The sequence below is a fragment of the Stomoxys calcitrans genome, chromosome 4 (assembly GCF_963082655.1).
Source record: "Stomoxys calcitrans chromosome 4, idStoCalc2.1, whole genome shotgun sequence".
Taxonomy (NCBI): domain Eukaryota; kingdom Metazoa; phylum Arthropoda; class Insecta; order Diptera; family Muscidae; genus Stomoxys; species Stomoxys calcitrans.
The window spans coordinates 6,099,220-6,114,296 of NC_081555.1; the positions used below are offsets into that span (position 1 = coordinate 6,099,220).

The 15,077-nt window shown below is 35.7% G+C and overlaps 1 protein-coding gene across 1 annotated transcript; it reads left to right on the plus strand.

Annotated features, from left to right (window-relative positions):
• Positions 1-1,114: 1,114 nt before the first annotated feature.
• Positions 1,115-2,875, plus strand: LOC131996702 (uncharacterized). Its single transcript, XM_059366448.1, has one exon. It carries the CDS (start codon positions 1,115-1,117, stop codon positions 2,873-2,875), a length of 1,761 nt encoding a protein of 586 aa, XP_059222431.1.
• Positions 2,876-15,077: the final 12,202 nt, after the last annotated feature.

Below are 15,077 nucleotides of genomic sequence, written 5' to 3' on the forward strand. Positions count from 1 at the left end.
AAGTGCAATTATTTATATTATTATATTTTCTGTGTCGTGGTGTCCAGTTTTTATAGTAATATAAGTAATTCAACGAAGATGTAAAATTAATCGTAAGTCTAAATGAAAAAACTAAGCAATACAAAACATATACTTTATACAAGAACACTTTAAACAGGAACTTCAATAAACTCTGTCCTGATGAAGTTGGAAAAAATAACCAACGAAACGTCGAGAGAAAAAATGAAAACGATTTGTTTTATTTAAAAAATCCTCAACCTGACCAAAAAAGCCCATCAACAAAACAAAAAAACATTAAATATTCACATTGGTCATCAAAAACACAAAAACAAAATATTTCATTCGGAGGGCCTGCCGATACATACAGAAAATGCAACAAACACTGTCTACAACGAACAACAACATCAACATGAACAACTTCTTTCAACACACAAAATGTAAGTACAACACAGAAACGACCTTTGTACTCAAACAATACTGCCGATCAATAACAAAGCTTGCGAAACTGACAGAGAGAAGCAACTTTCTCCTAACATGCAGAAAGTCAAATGTAACACCAACACACTTACACAATCAAACAAAGAACATCACCAACTTATTCCGACTGACAACAACAAAAACAGAAACAGAGAAGATACTCGCAAAACTAAACTCAAAGCTACTCAATGTAGAAATAAGAGAAACGCACATACATATAAAACAAACAAAACAAGGGATAGCAAAGATAGAGGGAGATATAAGCAATACACTGAACGAAACGGAACTCTCAATTTTCAAGAATGGACAATGGGATAGATATAAGAATATAAAAACTAGGACAAAGGAAATACACTCAGCGAAATTAAATAAAATAAGATCGGATAAATTCTCGAAACATAATCTACGGTTCAATGACAATTGGTTTGTCAATAAAACAGAAGTAACATTTCCGACAGAGTGTAAATGGCTACTATCTATGGGGTCAAAATTTGCACTCCCAGTCAACAAAGACAATTTTGCACCAGTTCCACTTATCGCGGACATTGAACAGTGGGTGCAGAATATAGATGACGTCCGGGAGAAAGAAATAGCTAGGTCCAAAATAGCTAATAGAATTACGAATTTTAAGCGAAGCATGAGAAATGATGACAGAGAGAAATTCATATTAGGAATCTATGAAGAAACAAAGGAGATAATTGATGCAAACAGAGACACGATTATGGTCACAACTGCAGACAAGGGGAACAAAACAGTAGTCATGTCAAAGAAGGAATATCACCAGAAGATGAACCAATTACTTGCGGATAAAACAACCTATAGACCAATCGACGTGGATCCTACGGAGAAACTCCAAAAAGTTAACAATAAAATTATCATGGAACTATTCAAAAGTAAACATATAACAAAATGGGAAAAAACTAAATTAGACAGCATTTCACCGCAATCGCCAGAACTATACGGACTGCCGAAAATTCATAAGGATGGCACTCCCCTCCGGCCTATATCTTCGTCAATGAACGTCCCCTGCTATGCTCTTTCGAAACACATTGGAAACATACTAAAAACTATAATTTCGACGGAATACAATGTTAAAAACTCTCTAGAACTGAAACAACAACTCGGATCTATCACTTTGGATAAAGATGACATTATCGTCTCCTTCGACGTGGTATCGTTATTTACTAACATACCGATATATCTAGCCATTAAGAAAATTATGGATAAATGGGATACACTTCGGGTTAATACCACCATTCCAAGACAGACATTCCTCAAAATTCTCAATTTCTGCCTGAAAGATAACAATTACTTCACGTATGCTGGAAAACTTTACCAACAAACTTATGGTATGCCAATGGGGAACCCACTCTCACCAACGATTGCGGATATTGTACTTGACACCCTTTTGGACGACGTAATGGACGAACTGCAGAGTATGAACATAACGGTAAAATTTATAGTGAAGTATGTAGACGACCTGTTCGCGGTGATAAACAAAAAAGATGAAACAACGATAATGAAATTAATGAACGCGTATCACAACAAATTAAAATTTACGATAGAAAAGGAAACTCGTGCAGAGTTACCGTTCCTGGATATGAAGATAATAAGAAATGGAAATACGTTAATAACAAACTGGTACGCGAAACCAACAGCATCGGGAAGAATGATTAATTATAACTCTACGCAACCACACAGCACGAAAATTAATACGGCCAAGAACTTCATCCACAAAGTTCTACTGTTAAGCGATGAACGTTTCAAAGCAGACAACATAAATAAAATACAACAAATTTTAAAACAGAACAATTATCCAATGGCATTAATAAATAATTTAATTCGCGACGTCACCAACGGATCCAAACGACCCCATGAAGAAAAACCATCAACGACGAAAAAATTTTACAGTGTACCGTACATCCCTAAGCTTACCGACCGCGCATCTTTGAGAAATATCATACTTGACGAAAACTCAACAACAGCATATAAATCAAACAAAACTCTAAACCAAATATTCAGGAAAAAAGGAACAACAACCAAAACAGACAAACTCAAACTAAGCAACGTCGTATACGAAATTACGTGTGATGGAGATCAACAAGAAAAATGCAACAAAAAATATGTGGGAACCACCAGACGCACACTAGGCACTAGGTTGGCTGAGCACGAAGCCGACATAAGAAAAGGGAGACAATCGACAGCACTAGCACAACATATAAAAGAGAGCGGACATGCGGCAAACTTTAAGACAGTAAGAGTACTTGACAGAGAGAAAATAGAGAACAAGCGATACACATTAGAGAGCCTACGGATTCAACAAAGACTTAAAGAGTCGATAAACACCAAAGAAGACAAAGACAACACTAAGCTGCAGTATTCCATTGCAATAACTTGAAAACGACTGTTCTGTGATATTAGTAATAAGTTTAGACTTTATATACTTCCCTCAAAGTGCAATTATTTATATTATTATATTTTCTGTGTCGTGGTGTCCAGTTTTTATAGTAATATAAGTAATTCAACGAAGATGTAAAATTAATCGTAAGTCTAAATGAAAAAACTAAGCAATACAAAACATATACTTTATACAAGAACACTTTAAACAGGAACTTCAATAAACTCTGTCCTGATGAAGTTGGAAAAAATAACCAACGAAACGTCGAGAGAAAAAATGAAAACGATTTGTTTTATTTAAAAAATCCTCAACCTGACCAAAAAAGCCCATCAACAAAACAAAAAAACATTAAATATTCACATTGGTCATCAAAAACACAAAAACAAAAAAAATATTAAATTAGAAAAATCCACACGTTGTGAGCTAAATTTATTCTGTCTTGAGATAATTCATCCAATCTGATATTGTTGAGCTCCAGACCATAGGATAATCTGGTTCTAAAGGGTGATTTTTTAGCTTTTTTCTTTTTAGCAAAACTGGTTTAAACAGTTCACGCACGTTTCATGTTTTGTTTCTCTGTCAAACATCGTCAGTTTGATCTATAATTCAACCATGAATCGTCTTACAAACGAAAAACACTTGCAAGTTATAGAGTTTTATTATCAAAATGGGTGCTGTGTTAAGAAAGTTCATCGCGCGCTGCTTTCATCTTACGACGAAGCTCATTTTTGGCTCAATGGGTACGTAAATAAGCAGAATTGTCAATTTTGGAGAGAAGATCAGCCAAAAGCAACGCGAGAGATAACAATGCATCTAGAAAAAGACACCGTTTGGTGCGGTTTATGGGCTGGTGGCATCATTGGACCGTACTTCTTACAGTTGACGCGAATCGTAACGTAACTGTAAATGAAATAATGCCCAACTTTTTTTGCCCAAAATGCAAGAGCTTGACTAGCATGACATGTGGTTTCAACCAGACGGTGCCACATGCCACACTGGACGCATAACAATGGATGATCGGGACAGGTCAATTGGCCGCCTGTATCGTGCGATTGAACGCCTTTAGACTTTTTTTGTGGGGCTATCTTAAAGCTCAATTCTATACAGACAGGTCCGCTTCAATTGACGCATTGGAAGACAACATTGAAGCACTTATTCGGGAGATACCGGCCAAAATGTTGGAAAGAGTATGCTGAATAGGACTAAGCGGATGGACCATTTGAGGCTCAGTCACGGTCATGCAAATGTTGCATGAAATAATCTTCAAACATTAAATTATATGGACCGTACTATCGGTTCAAATAAAGATTTAATGAATTTTTCAGAATTTTATGTTTTTTTTTTCTTTGAAAAACTTTCCTATAGCTCTTAAAAAATCACCCTTATTACAAATAGAAAACAAAAAATCCTTTTTTAGAGTAAGTCAGAAAATGTATTTTTGTTTTGCAGTAGCATTTGACTGTTTTCCTAGATCGAGATTTCGTTTGGTACCACCCAAACTCAGCAGTAGGAGTTGTCAAAAATGTGATGTCTTCTATGGGTTGCCAAAAAGTAATTGCGGATTTTTCATATAGTCGGCTTTGACAAATTTTTTCACAGCTTGTGACTCTGTTATTGCATTCTTTCTTCTGTCAGTTATCAGCTGTTACTTTTAGCTTGCTTTAGAAAAAAAGTGTAAAAAGAGAATATTTGATTAAAGTTGATTCTAAGTTTCATTAAAAATGCATTTACTTTCTTTTAAAAAATCCGCAATTACTTTTTGGGCAACCCAATAGATTGAAACTATGCTCTAAAGAGTATCCTCCTTTTGTAGCGCAGCATGAAAGAAGATTACTCCACCTCATATATTTCTACCAAATGAAGACATTCAACTTTTACAACATAAAACACTAGCCCAGCTGCTGCTCTAAACAATCGGATGATATCCAATTGCAAAACCAAAAAAATTGAAAAAAAAAAATTTACAAAATTAAAAAAAAGAAAAAAAAAATGGTATCTTTGTTTTGTCGAAATTTGATTTGAGATTCCATTGCAGGATATTTTCACAATTTTTTTTATTAAAAATTTTTCATTATTATTTTTTTTTATAAAAATGGTATGAAGTAATCGATTTGTTAATTCAATTTTACTCCCCTCTTTAATTTGCATATTTTTATCATTTGCTTGTTTTGTTAAGTGTGTCACATATATAAATGATTTATTATTATTCAATAAAAAGAGGGTGTTGTGCCTGCAAACATTTTTTCCAAGACCATTTATAATGAATTCTATTTAAATGCATTGATTCCTATTAAGAATGCATAGAATCTGTTGCACTACTTCCAACACTAATGCAACAATTTTCAATTATTCCATGAGCATTTCATTTACGTTCCACCAACTGCATGCTAAAGTTTTTTTTTGTGGTCTTGATGTTCATAAATTCAATAAAAATGCATGCGAGTTTATTTTTCTCTGGAAGCGGGTTAAGGCAAGTGGCAGATTTTTGTTTTGAATATCCTTCAAAGAGATATACGCTTAATAGTGACAGGCAAAAGTTTAATAATGTTGATGGTTGTAAGTTTTTTTTTACAAATTGGGAATGTTTTTTTTCTTGAGTTTTTAACCTCTAACATTGATTCCCATATATAAATGTTTGTATTTTTGACCTTCATCCTTTTCTTTGGTGTATTTCTTTCAGTGCCTATTGGCCTTTTCAACCTCATACCTAGTTCAGCTGACACATAACATAATTCATCTTATCTCCAACACTATTTGATTGTGTCTTTTCGTAGGTTTAATCCGTTTTTTGGTTTGTTGTTGGTTTTCTTGTTTTTGTTCTTCAAACACGGCGTATAGATGTTAGATGTGTATGACTGCGGATGGTTGTTGAGCGATGCAAAAGATAGCCATGCCTCGTACGTTGGTTGACTCATTGTCTGGCAAGATCGCTGAGAGTGATGGCGGTGGTCGTGGTGGTGCTGATGGTGGACCCTACCCCGCTGTCAAGCATAACTAACAGCGATGATCGCGCATTCAAACACTCATAGTGTCGCCATCAGCGTTGGGATTGGCCTCAAAACTAAAGCTATTTGAAATTATTTAATAATGAAAAAAAATGAGTAGAAAAAAACGCCGCAACACAAATATTTTCAATTTTGCAGTCGGAGCATCTGTTGAGCTAGCATAAGCATTTGTCCAATGCAAATAAAATGAGAATGAGTGTCTGCTTGCCACACTTTATGGGTATGGTATGACGATGCGCGCCTCTGCCATACGTCCTCCTTTCTCTAGGTACTCCATCATTTTCATTTTCGTTGAAATTTCAAAGAATTTACAGCCAAACAGTCTATTTTGCCCGAAAAAAAACCGCAACAGAAAAAAACTCATATGTAAATTTGCAATTCGAGAATTTTATAATTTCTTTGATCTTTTGACTGTGGGTCGTTTGCCTGCTATTACGGGTTGTGAACACAAATTCTTATTTTGGTTTGTTACAATTTATTTACCCTGAGTTGGTGATTTGTCTTAATCGTTGCAATTTGCCATATTCGTTTTTTTTGTCGGTGCATTTCTGGCGAATTACCAACAAATATTTATATTGACAGCCCATAGAGCCCACCAATTGTTTCGGGAAATACTAAAACAGAAACTATATTCTAAATTGTGATGAAAGCCAAGCATATTAGGCTATATAGGAAAGAAAGCCTGTAAATCATATTACCTAATGCCTCAAAAAAATTGTTATGCCAATTATTTTTTAAGCCCTTCTTATGACTTAAAGTCAATGCTGAAGCCTTATTTAACTAGGCCTAGGTTTTTTCCAAAAAAAATTTTTCCAATATATTTAATTTGTTTTTCTAGTCAGTCTCAATTATACTTTTTCTTATGCATCATTAATAAGAGCCAGCCCGTTGCAATTGTTTGTAAAATAGCACACATAAAACTTAGAAATGTTCATGCGAAAATAGCCACAAATTTATGAGATCGTTAAATATAAATAAAATTCTATGGCGCGATTGAATGACAAGCAAAATTTGCAAAAATATGAAAATTTTCATCTGAAAAAAACAGGGATGGCGATGATATTATGTGTAAAGATAAACGAAGTGGGGCCTTTTCAAGAGATTACCTGATTTTCATAGAAAAATTTAAATTGTTTTAGTCAAAAAAAAAAAGCAAAAATGGGTTAAGTTCGGGTAGCCCAGAGCATTTGGCAAGTCTCTAAACTGTTTCTACCGATTGGCATAATATAAAAAATCCTAACAGAAGTTTTATCTTATCTTATATACAAAAATCAATTTATGTTTGTTTGTTTGTGTATTCCTTATAGACTCAAAAACAGCTGAACCAATTTCCATGAAATGTTCACTGATGGTGCATATGATCCGTAGTGAAAATAGGGTACTACCTATCTTGATATCTGAAAGGGGGGGAGGACCCCTCCCCTCCCCTTAGCCTAATTTTCAGAAACGCCAGATCTCGGTGGTGCGATTTAAGCGAAATTTTGTGTGCTCTCTTATAGTACCCTAAAAATTAAAAGTTGTTGTCCATATTTCGGATGGGGTACCTAGGGGGGCCGCCCCACACTAAAACCTACCAAATATATATTTAGGCCAATCACGACGATATGGGACTCAAATGAAAGGTATTTAGGATAAGAAAACGTATCTGATATCTAATTTTCGGACCAAGTGTTAGGGGACCACCCCAACCCCCAAAACACCCTTAAATCGGACATATTTACCGACCATGGCAATATGGGACTTAAATGAAAGGTATTTGTGAGTATAATGCGAATCTGATATCCAAATGTGGGACAATGTTTCTGGGGGTCCACCCTTTCTTCAAAACTCCCCCCAAACAAGACTTATTAACTGACCATGGCAATATGGGGCTTAGATAAAAGGTATTTGAGTATAGAATAACAATCGGATATCCAAATGTGGGAACAAGTGTTAGGGGGGCCGCCCCTCCCAAAAACACCCCCAAAAGAGGGCAAATATAGCAATATGGGACTCAAATGGAAGATCTTTGTGAGTAAATCAGGAATCTGATATCAAAATTCGGGAAAAAGCATCTATGGGGCCACCCCATAATACTACCCATATAGGACGTATTTGCTGACCATTCTAATAAAGGGCTGTAACAAGAGGTATTTTAGTGTAGAACACGAATCTCATATATATTTTCAGTGCCAAGTCACTAAATGGCCGTCCCATCCGCCAAAACACTCCCCAAACCGTTTATGTTTGCGACTATGGAAATATGGGGCTCAAATGAAAGGTATTTGGGAGTAGACCACGAATCTGATATCAAAATTCCGGACAAACTGTCTAGGGGATGTCCCACCGCCATAACAACCCCCAAATAGGACGTATTTCCACACCATGACAATTTGGATATTAAAGGGAGTGGATCTCGATATTGATAGCTTTTAGGGCCCATAGCCCAAACATATTTGCTGCCTTTTGCAATAAGGGAATTAAATAAAAGGTATTTGAGATTAGAAAACGAATTTGATGTCAAATGTTGAGGCCAATGCCAATATGGGGTTCAAATACATTGTATTTGAGATTTTTCATATAGTCGGCGTTGACAAATTTTTTCAACTGTTTGTGACTCTGTAATTGCATTCTTTCTTCTGTCAGTTATCAGCTGTTATTTTTAGCTTGCTTTAGAAAAAAAATGAAAAAAAAAGTATATTTGATTAAAGTTCATTCTAAGTTTTATTAAAAATGCATTTACTTTCTTTTAAAAAATCCACAATTACTTTTTGGGCAACCCAATATTTTCAGGGCTAAGTGTTTGGGGGACCACCGCACTCCCCAAAACACCCCTAAATCGAGCATATTTACCGACCACGTCAATGTGGGGCTCAAATAAAGGTATTTGAGAATAAAAAACGAATCTGACATATATTTGGGGCACAGCCCCATTTCGAAAATTTTGGGGCCAAATGTTTGAGGACGCCTCAACTCATAAACTCCTCTTAAACCAATGGCAATATGGGATTTAAATAAATAGTATTTGAGCACGATGCTGATATATTTTTCAGGCCCAAGTGTCTGGGGGACCACCTCACACCTGAAAACCCCCCAAATCGGACATCATGACAATATCGGGCGGAAATAAAGACTTTTCAGAATAGACTATATGAAACACCCAAACGTAAATGACCCTAAACCCTCCGAGCGAATTCATGACCAATAAAGATCATTCAGATAAAGGCATTTATATTCTTATAATATTAGCCAAGTGATATACATATGCTATTTTCGTAGCATGGTATTTCACTAAAGGCTCTTTAATTGTCGAAAATACATATTCAAAGCATAATTTTGTTTTATATAAAGGAAAAGAAGGTTCAGATAGTATTTTATAAAGCTCGGATAGATAGAATCGACATTATTTTATACTCTAGTTGCGGACACACTAGCATATATGCACCAGGCTCGGCCAGTTTTTGCGTTTGTCAAAATCATAATCTTTCTCATATTCTAAAAAGTTTTGTCCAAGAAACCATGTTTCGGAAATCTAAATCGCGTAAAAGTGCTCGCGTATGCTGATGACGTGGCAATGGCTGTTAGGGGAAAGTTTCCCAGTACTCTAAGAGATATACTTCAGGAAGCTCTACGTGCAACAGCAAAGTGGGTTACCGATAGTGGTCTGGTTATATTGAGTTGCCCAAAAAGTAATTGGGGATTTTTTAAAAGAAAGTAAATGCATTTTTAATAAAACTTAGAATGAACTTTAATCAAATATACTTTTTTTACACTTTTTTTCTAAAGCAAGCTAAAAGTAACAGCTGATAACTGACAGAAGAAAGAATGCAATTACAGAGTCACAAGCTGTGAAAAAATTTGTCAACGCCGACTACATGAAAAATCCGCAATTACTTTTTGGGCAACCAAATAAATCCGTCCAAGACAGAAGTATTGTAGTTCTTTTCAGCAGGAGATATAAGTTGCCTACAGTGGAACCTGTCACCTTGGGTGGAGAGAATGTTCCATTTACAGAAAGCGCGAATTACCTGGGCATTTTGCTGACCAGGAAATTGAACTTCAAATCCAACATTTTGAAAAGAAAGACCACTCTTGCCCTATACAATCGCTGTGAGCTGTGCTGTGAGCATTTCAAATCTATGTGGCCTAATCTAGATTTGAAGAGGTCTACTGCTTTGCTGTCATTGGCTACAATAGACGTCTCAGTCATTGTGTCCGTCATGGCAGGTCACTGTGTAATCGGAAAACATGCTGACTGACTGAAGGTTGCCAGCAATGACTTTTGCAGAAGCTGTGAGGACATCGAAGAAGAAGAGATTATAGAACACCTTCTGTGTATGTATCCCGCACTAGCAGTCAGAAGGTTCTCATTTCTTTGAGAACCAGTCTGATTTAGCGTTTGTGAACATTCGCAAGTTATTATGCTTTTTAAAGCGATCTGGATGGTTCAAACGGTTGGAACTAGAATGTATCTTCCTTTAGATTCTCATTTCTTTGAGAACCTGTCTGATTTAGCGTATGTGAACATTCGCAAGTTATTGGTCTTTTTAAAGCGATCTGGATGGTTCAACGGTAGGAACTAGAAGGCATCTTCCTTCTTCTGTTCCTGTGGTATCACAATGGACGAAAACGTCTAAGTGAGTCTGATGGCAGACTGCGACTGAAACCTAACCTATATCAAAACATTTACAATCCCAACCGATCAAGCGCCTAGCTTTATTCTTTCGACAGACGGACGGACAGACGTACGGACATGGATAAATCGACTTTGAATGTCAAGCATATTTATTCTCTATTGGGTCTCAGATCAATATTTCGATGTGTTACAATGACGAAATAAGCATACCACCCATCCTATGGTGGAGAATTGATAAAATTTCATACGCACATGTCGTGAAGACGAGTAATCACTAGAGTCCGGATATTTATGCAAAATTTAAATTTTCCTATCTTTTATAGGGAAATGTGTTGTTGGTATTTTGCAATGAAATTTAATTTTGTCTATATATAATGGCAAGTGAATTTTGTAAATCATAATTTTATTATATGACACCGTTTTGCTAAATAATAGAAGACAAAATTTCAATTTGGCATAAAAATCCGGACTCTACATGATATTTATTGAATCACAACTCCCTTGCTGTAGGGTTTATGCGAATTGTTTTGTTTCAGCACAAAATATTTTTAGACGTTTTCTGGGAAGAAGATTCATAGAGTTTGAATGTGTTATGGGGAGAAAACGCCTTAATTTCTATCATCCTACGTTTGATATGTGTTTTGATATGGCTCATTCATTTTAGGTTTTTCCATGTCATTAAAATTCTAAATTTGTAGCAAATTTTTTTTTGTTTAATTTTTAATGTGATTGCTAAATATTGTTTGATTTCTGTAGTTTTATTGTGTTGTTGTGGCCATCGCTCAATGATCATATTATGGTTGTATTGTTGTCAATTTTGGCCTTTTCAGCAAGTAATTGACACATGTAAATTTGTGTTGTACGAGCATTGTTTTATCTATTTGTTAACATCTTTTAAGCGATTGCGTTAAAAATTATCAATTATTTACCACCTTGGATTTACAAAAGCAATTGGTTTATGTTTTCGCTTGGTTTGTTTAGCCTACAGCTTTTGAGAGATAATGAAGACGAGAAGATAAAGATTTTCAAGGCCTGCTTTCTTGGCATGATAAGTTGGATTTAAGGTTTGTTAGATTGGAAGTTTTTCTAGAATGAATGAACTTTTTCTTCGATTTAACAAAGATTTTTATCATTAATATTTAAAATGTCATACTTAATCTTAATTAAGCTTTCCATTTCAAGCTAAAAATATTTGGAGAAATCATGAGGGCCTAGTATAATTGGCTGCTATTGAAAAATGTGTTTGGAGAAATCTATTATGCCTGCTTTTGGGGAAGCGTATTTAGCATTCGCTGCCGCCCAACATCACACTTAATCTTAAAAGCAAATTTATTTTCCATTGTTTACATTGATTTGTTAAAGACTTAATCATTGGCTAATAGGATTTTGTGTAAAAATAATCCACAACAGCTTAGTCAAGCGGCAGCCAACCAGCAAGCCATACAGATGGCTATGAAAATGAAGAGCTTTTATAAAGCAAATCTATCAGCCTCCTCATTTCAAATTAAAATATGATTTAAAAGTCATTTTGTTTGTATAAGCCCAAATAGTTGATTATTTGTTGGCGTTGTGTGGCTTTGGGCTGATTTTTTTTCTTCGTTTTTGGGTGTTTGCTTGATTAATGCTTTTCAGTTTGGTAGCCAATGAAAACGCAAAATTTGTCAAGCTTATAGAGTTGTAATAAACAAAAAAACAAACAAACAAATTTTCCAAAACGAAAACAAACGCACATTTTATATATGGTTAGCTCTGGCCATAGCCATGGTACTGGCTAATTTCCAAAATGATTTTTGTTTTAGCCTTTCTTGGCATAAACATAACTCACATGGCCCAAATGCCGCCAGATTTATAACCTAAACACACTTCGACGAGCGGACGCATGGACGGACGGACGGACGCACAAGCATTAGCAGGCATAGATTTCAACGTTGGCTCTGTTTGTTTGGATGAACCACTGGTCTCGTTCTCCCATTTCCAATGTTTGGATTTCAATCAATTTTTTCCACGTTCCATTCTTGGCATTACTACTACGCACATCCACAACAACAAGTGTTTCTGTTTCTTTGGCTTGTTTCTGTTTCTGTTTGGACTGTTTCTTTGTATTTATTTTTGCAAGTTGTTTGGCATTTAGCCCAATATTTTGTTATAGCCGACTTTCTAGACAAAATGTTGCTATAATCTGGCCTATACGACAATGTTAACTAGACAACTAGTTTCTTAGTCATCTAAGTGGTCTACTCCATATTCGCAACAAAAAAAAACGCATATGCATATTGAAGAAAAACCTCAGATACACAGAGAAAATATGAATATTCAAATATGTAAAGGTAAAGTAAAAATTTTCGACATTTGCTGCACTTTAAAATATGCAATTTTCGGGAACCCTAAATAACCATTTGTAATTACAGCAATGACTATTTATTGAATATCCTATGTTTACCACCATAAATATCGACAAAAAAGAAATAATCGATTGAGAAACCGGACATTGGTCATGCCCTGTGTTTTGCCTCAAAATATTGATTTAGAACCCCATAAGATCGCAATGACATTGAAATGTCGTAATGACATTTAAATGTCGCAATGACATTTTAAGTCGTACTGGCGACCTTTCTTTCGATTTGATTGCCAGAACGCTTGACGTAGTCAACTTTTATTTGATGGGGCTCAAATGGTATTCCAAGTCAAACTGGCGATCCAAACTCCCAGGACAACTCAGTTTTCATTCAATTGGATAGATATTTTAAACGTTGGCTTCTGTTATGACCAACATTCAAGCAATGTTTGGTTCACATCGCACAGTGGGAGAAATTTAAAAAAAAAAAAACAAGTAACAGTTTGCTAAGTTCGGCCGGGCCGAATTTTATATACCCTCCACCATGGATCGCATTTGTCGAGTTCTTTTCCCGGCATCTCTTCTTAGGCAAAAAAAGGATAAAAAAGATTTGCTCTGCAATTAGAGCCATATCAAGATATGGTCCGGTTCGGACCTCAATTAAATTATATTTTGGCGACCTGTGTAAAATGTCAGCCAGTTCGAATAAGAATTACGCCCTTTGGGGGCTCAAGAAGTAAAATAGAAAGATCGATTTATATGGGAGCTGTATCAGGCTATAGACCGATTCAGACCTTAATAAACACGTATGTTGATGGTCATGAGAGGATGCGTCGTACAAAATTTCAGGCAAATCGGATAATAATTGCGACCTCTAGAGGCTCAAGAAGTCAAGATACAAGATCGGTCTATATGGCAGCCATATCAGGTTATGAACCGATTTGAACCTTATTTGGCACAGTTGTTGAATGTCATAATAAAATAAGTCATGCAAAATTTCATCCAAATCAGATAGGAATTGCGCTCTCTAGAAGCTCAAGAAGTCAAGTCCCCTGATCGGTTTATATGACAGCTATATCAGGTTATGAAGTGATTTGAACCATACTTGGCACGGTTGTTGGAAATCATAACAAAATTTCATTCAAATCGAATAATAATTGCGCCCTCTAGTGGCTCAAGAAGTCAAGATTCAAGATCGGTTTATATGGCAGCTATATCAGGTTATGTACCTATTTAAACCTAACTTAGCACAGTTATTGGAAGTCATAGCGAAACACGTCGTGCAAAATTTCATTTCAATCGGATAAGAATGGCGCCCTCTAGAGGCTCAAGAAGCCAAGATACCAGATCGGTTTATATGTCAGCTATATCAGATTATGTACCGATTTGAACCTAACTTAGTACAGTTATTGGAAGTCATAGCGAAACACGTCGTCCAAAATTTCATTCCAATCGGATAAGAATTGCGCTGTCTAGAGGCTCAAGAAGTCAAGATCCCAGATCGGTTTATATGGCAGCTACATCAAAACATGGACCGATATGGCAAATTTACAATCCCAACCGACCTACTTTACTCCTTCGAAAGTAAGCGTGCTTTCGACAGACAGACGGACGGACGGACATGACTAGTTCGACTTAATATGTCATGACGATCAAGAATATATATACTTTATGGGGTCTCAGACGCATATTTGAAGGTGATTTAAACAGAATGACGAAATTAGTATACGCCCATCCTATGGTGGAAGGTATTATAAGCGATAAGACACTGAATGTATTCTATAATTTGCATCCGATTGACTTCCAACTGACTTATTATAGCTCCCACTGTAGGATAGGGGGTATATTCATTTAGTCATTCCGTTGCAGCACATCGAAATATAAATTTCCGACCCTTAAAAGTATATATATTTCAGATCGTTGTAAAATTCTAAGAAGATTCTACGATTTAACAATAAATCGGACCATATTTAGATAAAGCTGCTATATAGGTCTAAAACCCATAAAAGCTTTCTTTATTACCCAATTTCGCTGAAATTTGAAACAGTGGGTTATTTTAATTCTCCCGACATCTGACCTAAATATGGTTTAGATCGGACTACAGTTAGATATAGCTGTCATATAAACCGATCTCTAGATAAAGGGTCTTAAGCCCATAAAAGTTTTATTTTTTAACCGATTTCGCTGAAATTTGAAACATTGAGTAGTTTTACGCCTCCTAACATGGGACCCAAATATGGTTCAAAT

Excerpts from the sequence above, each read along its gene's own strand:
- LOC131996702 (XM_059366448.1), top strand. The coding sequence starts at position 1,115 with ATGAGAAATGATGACAGAGAGAAATTCATATTAGGAATCTATGAAGAA.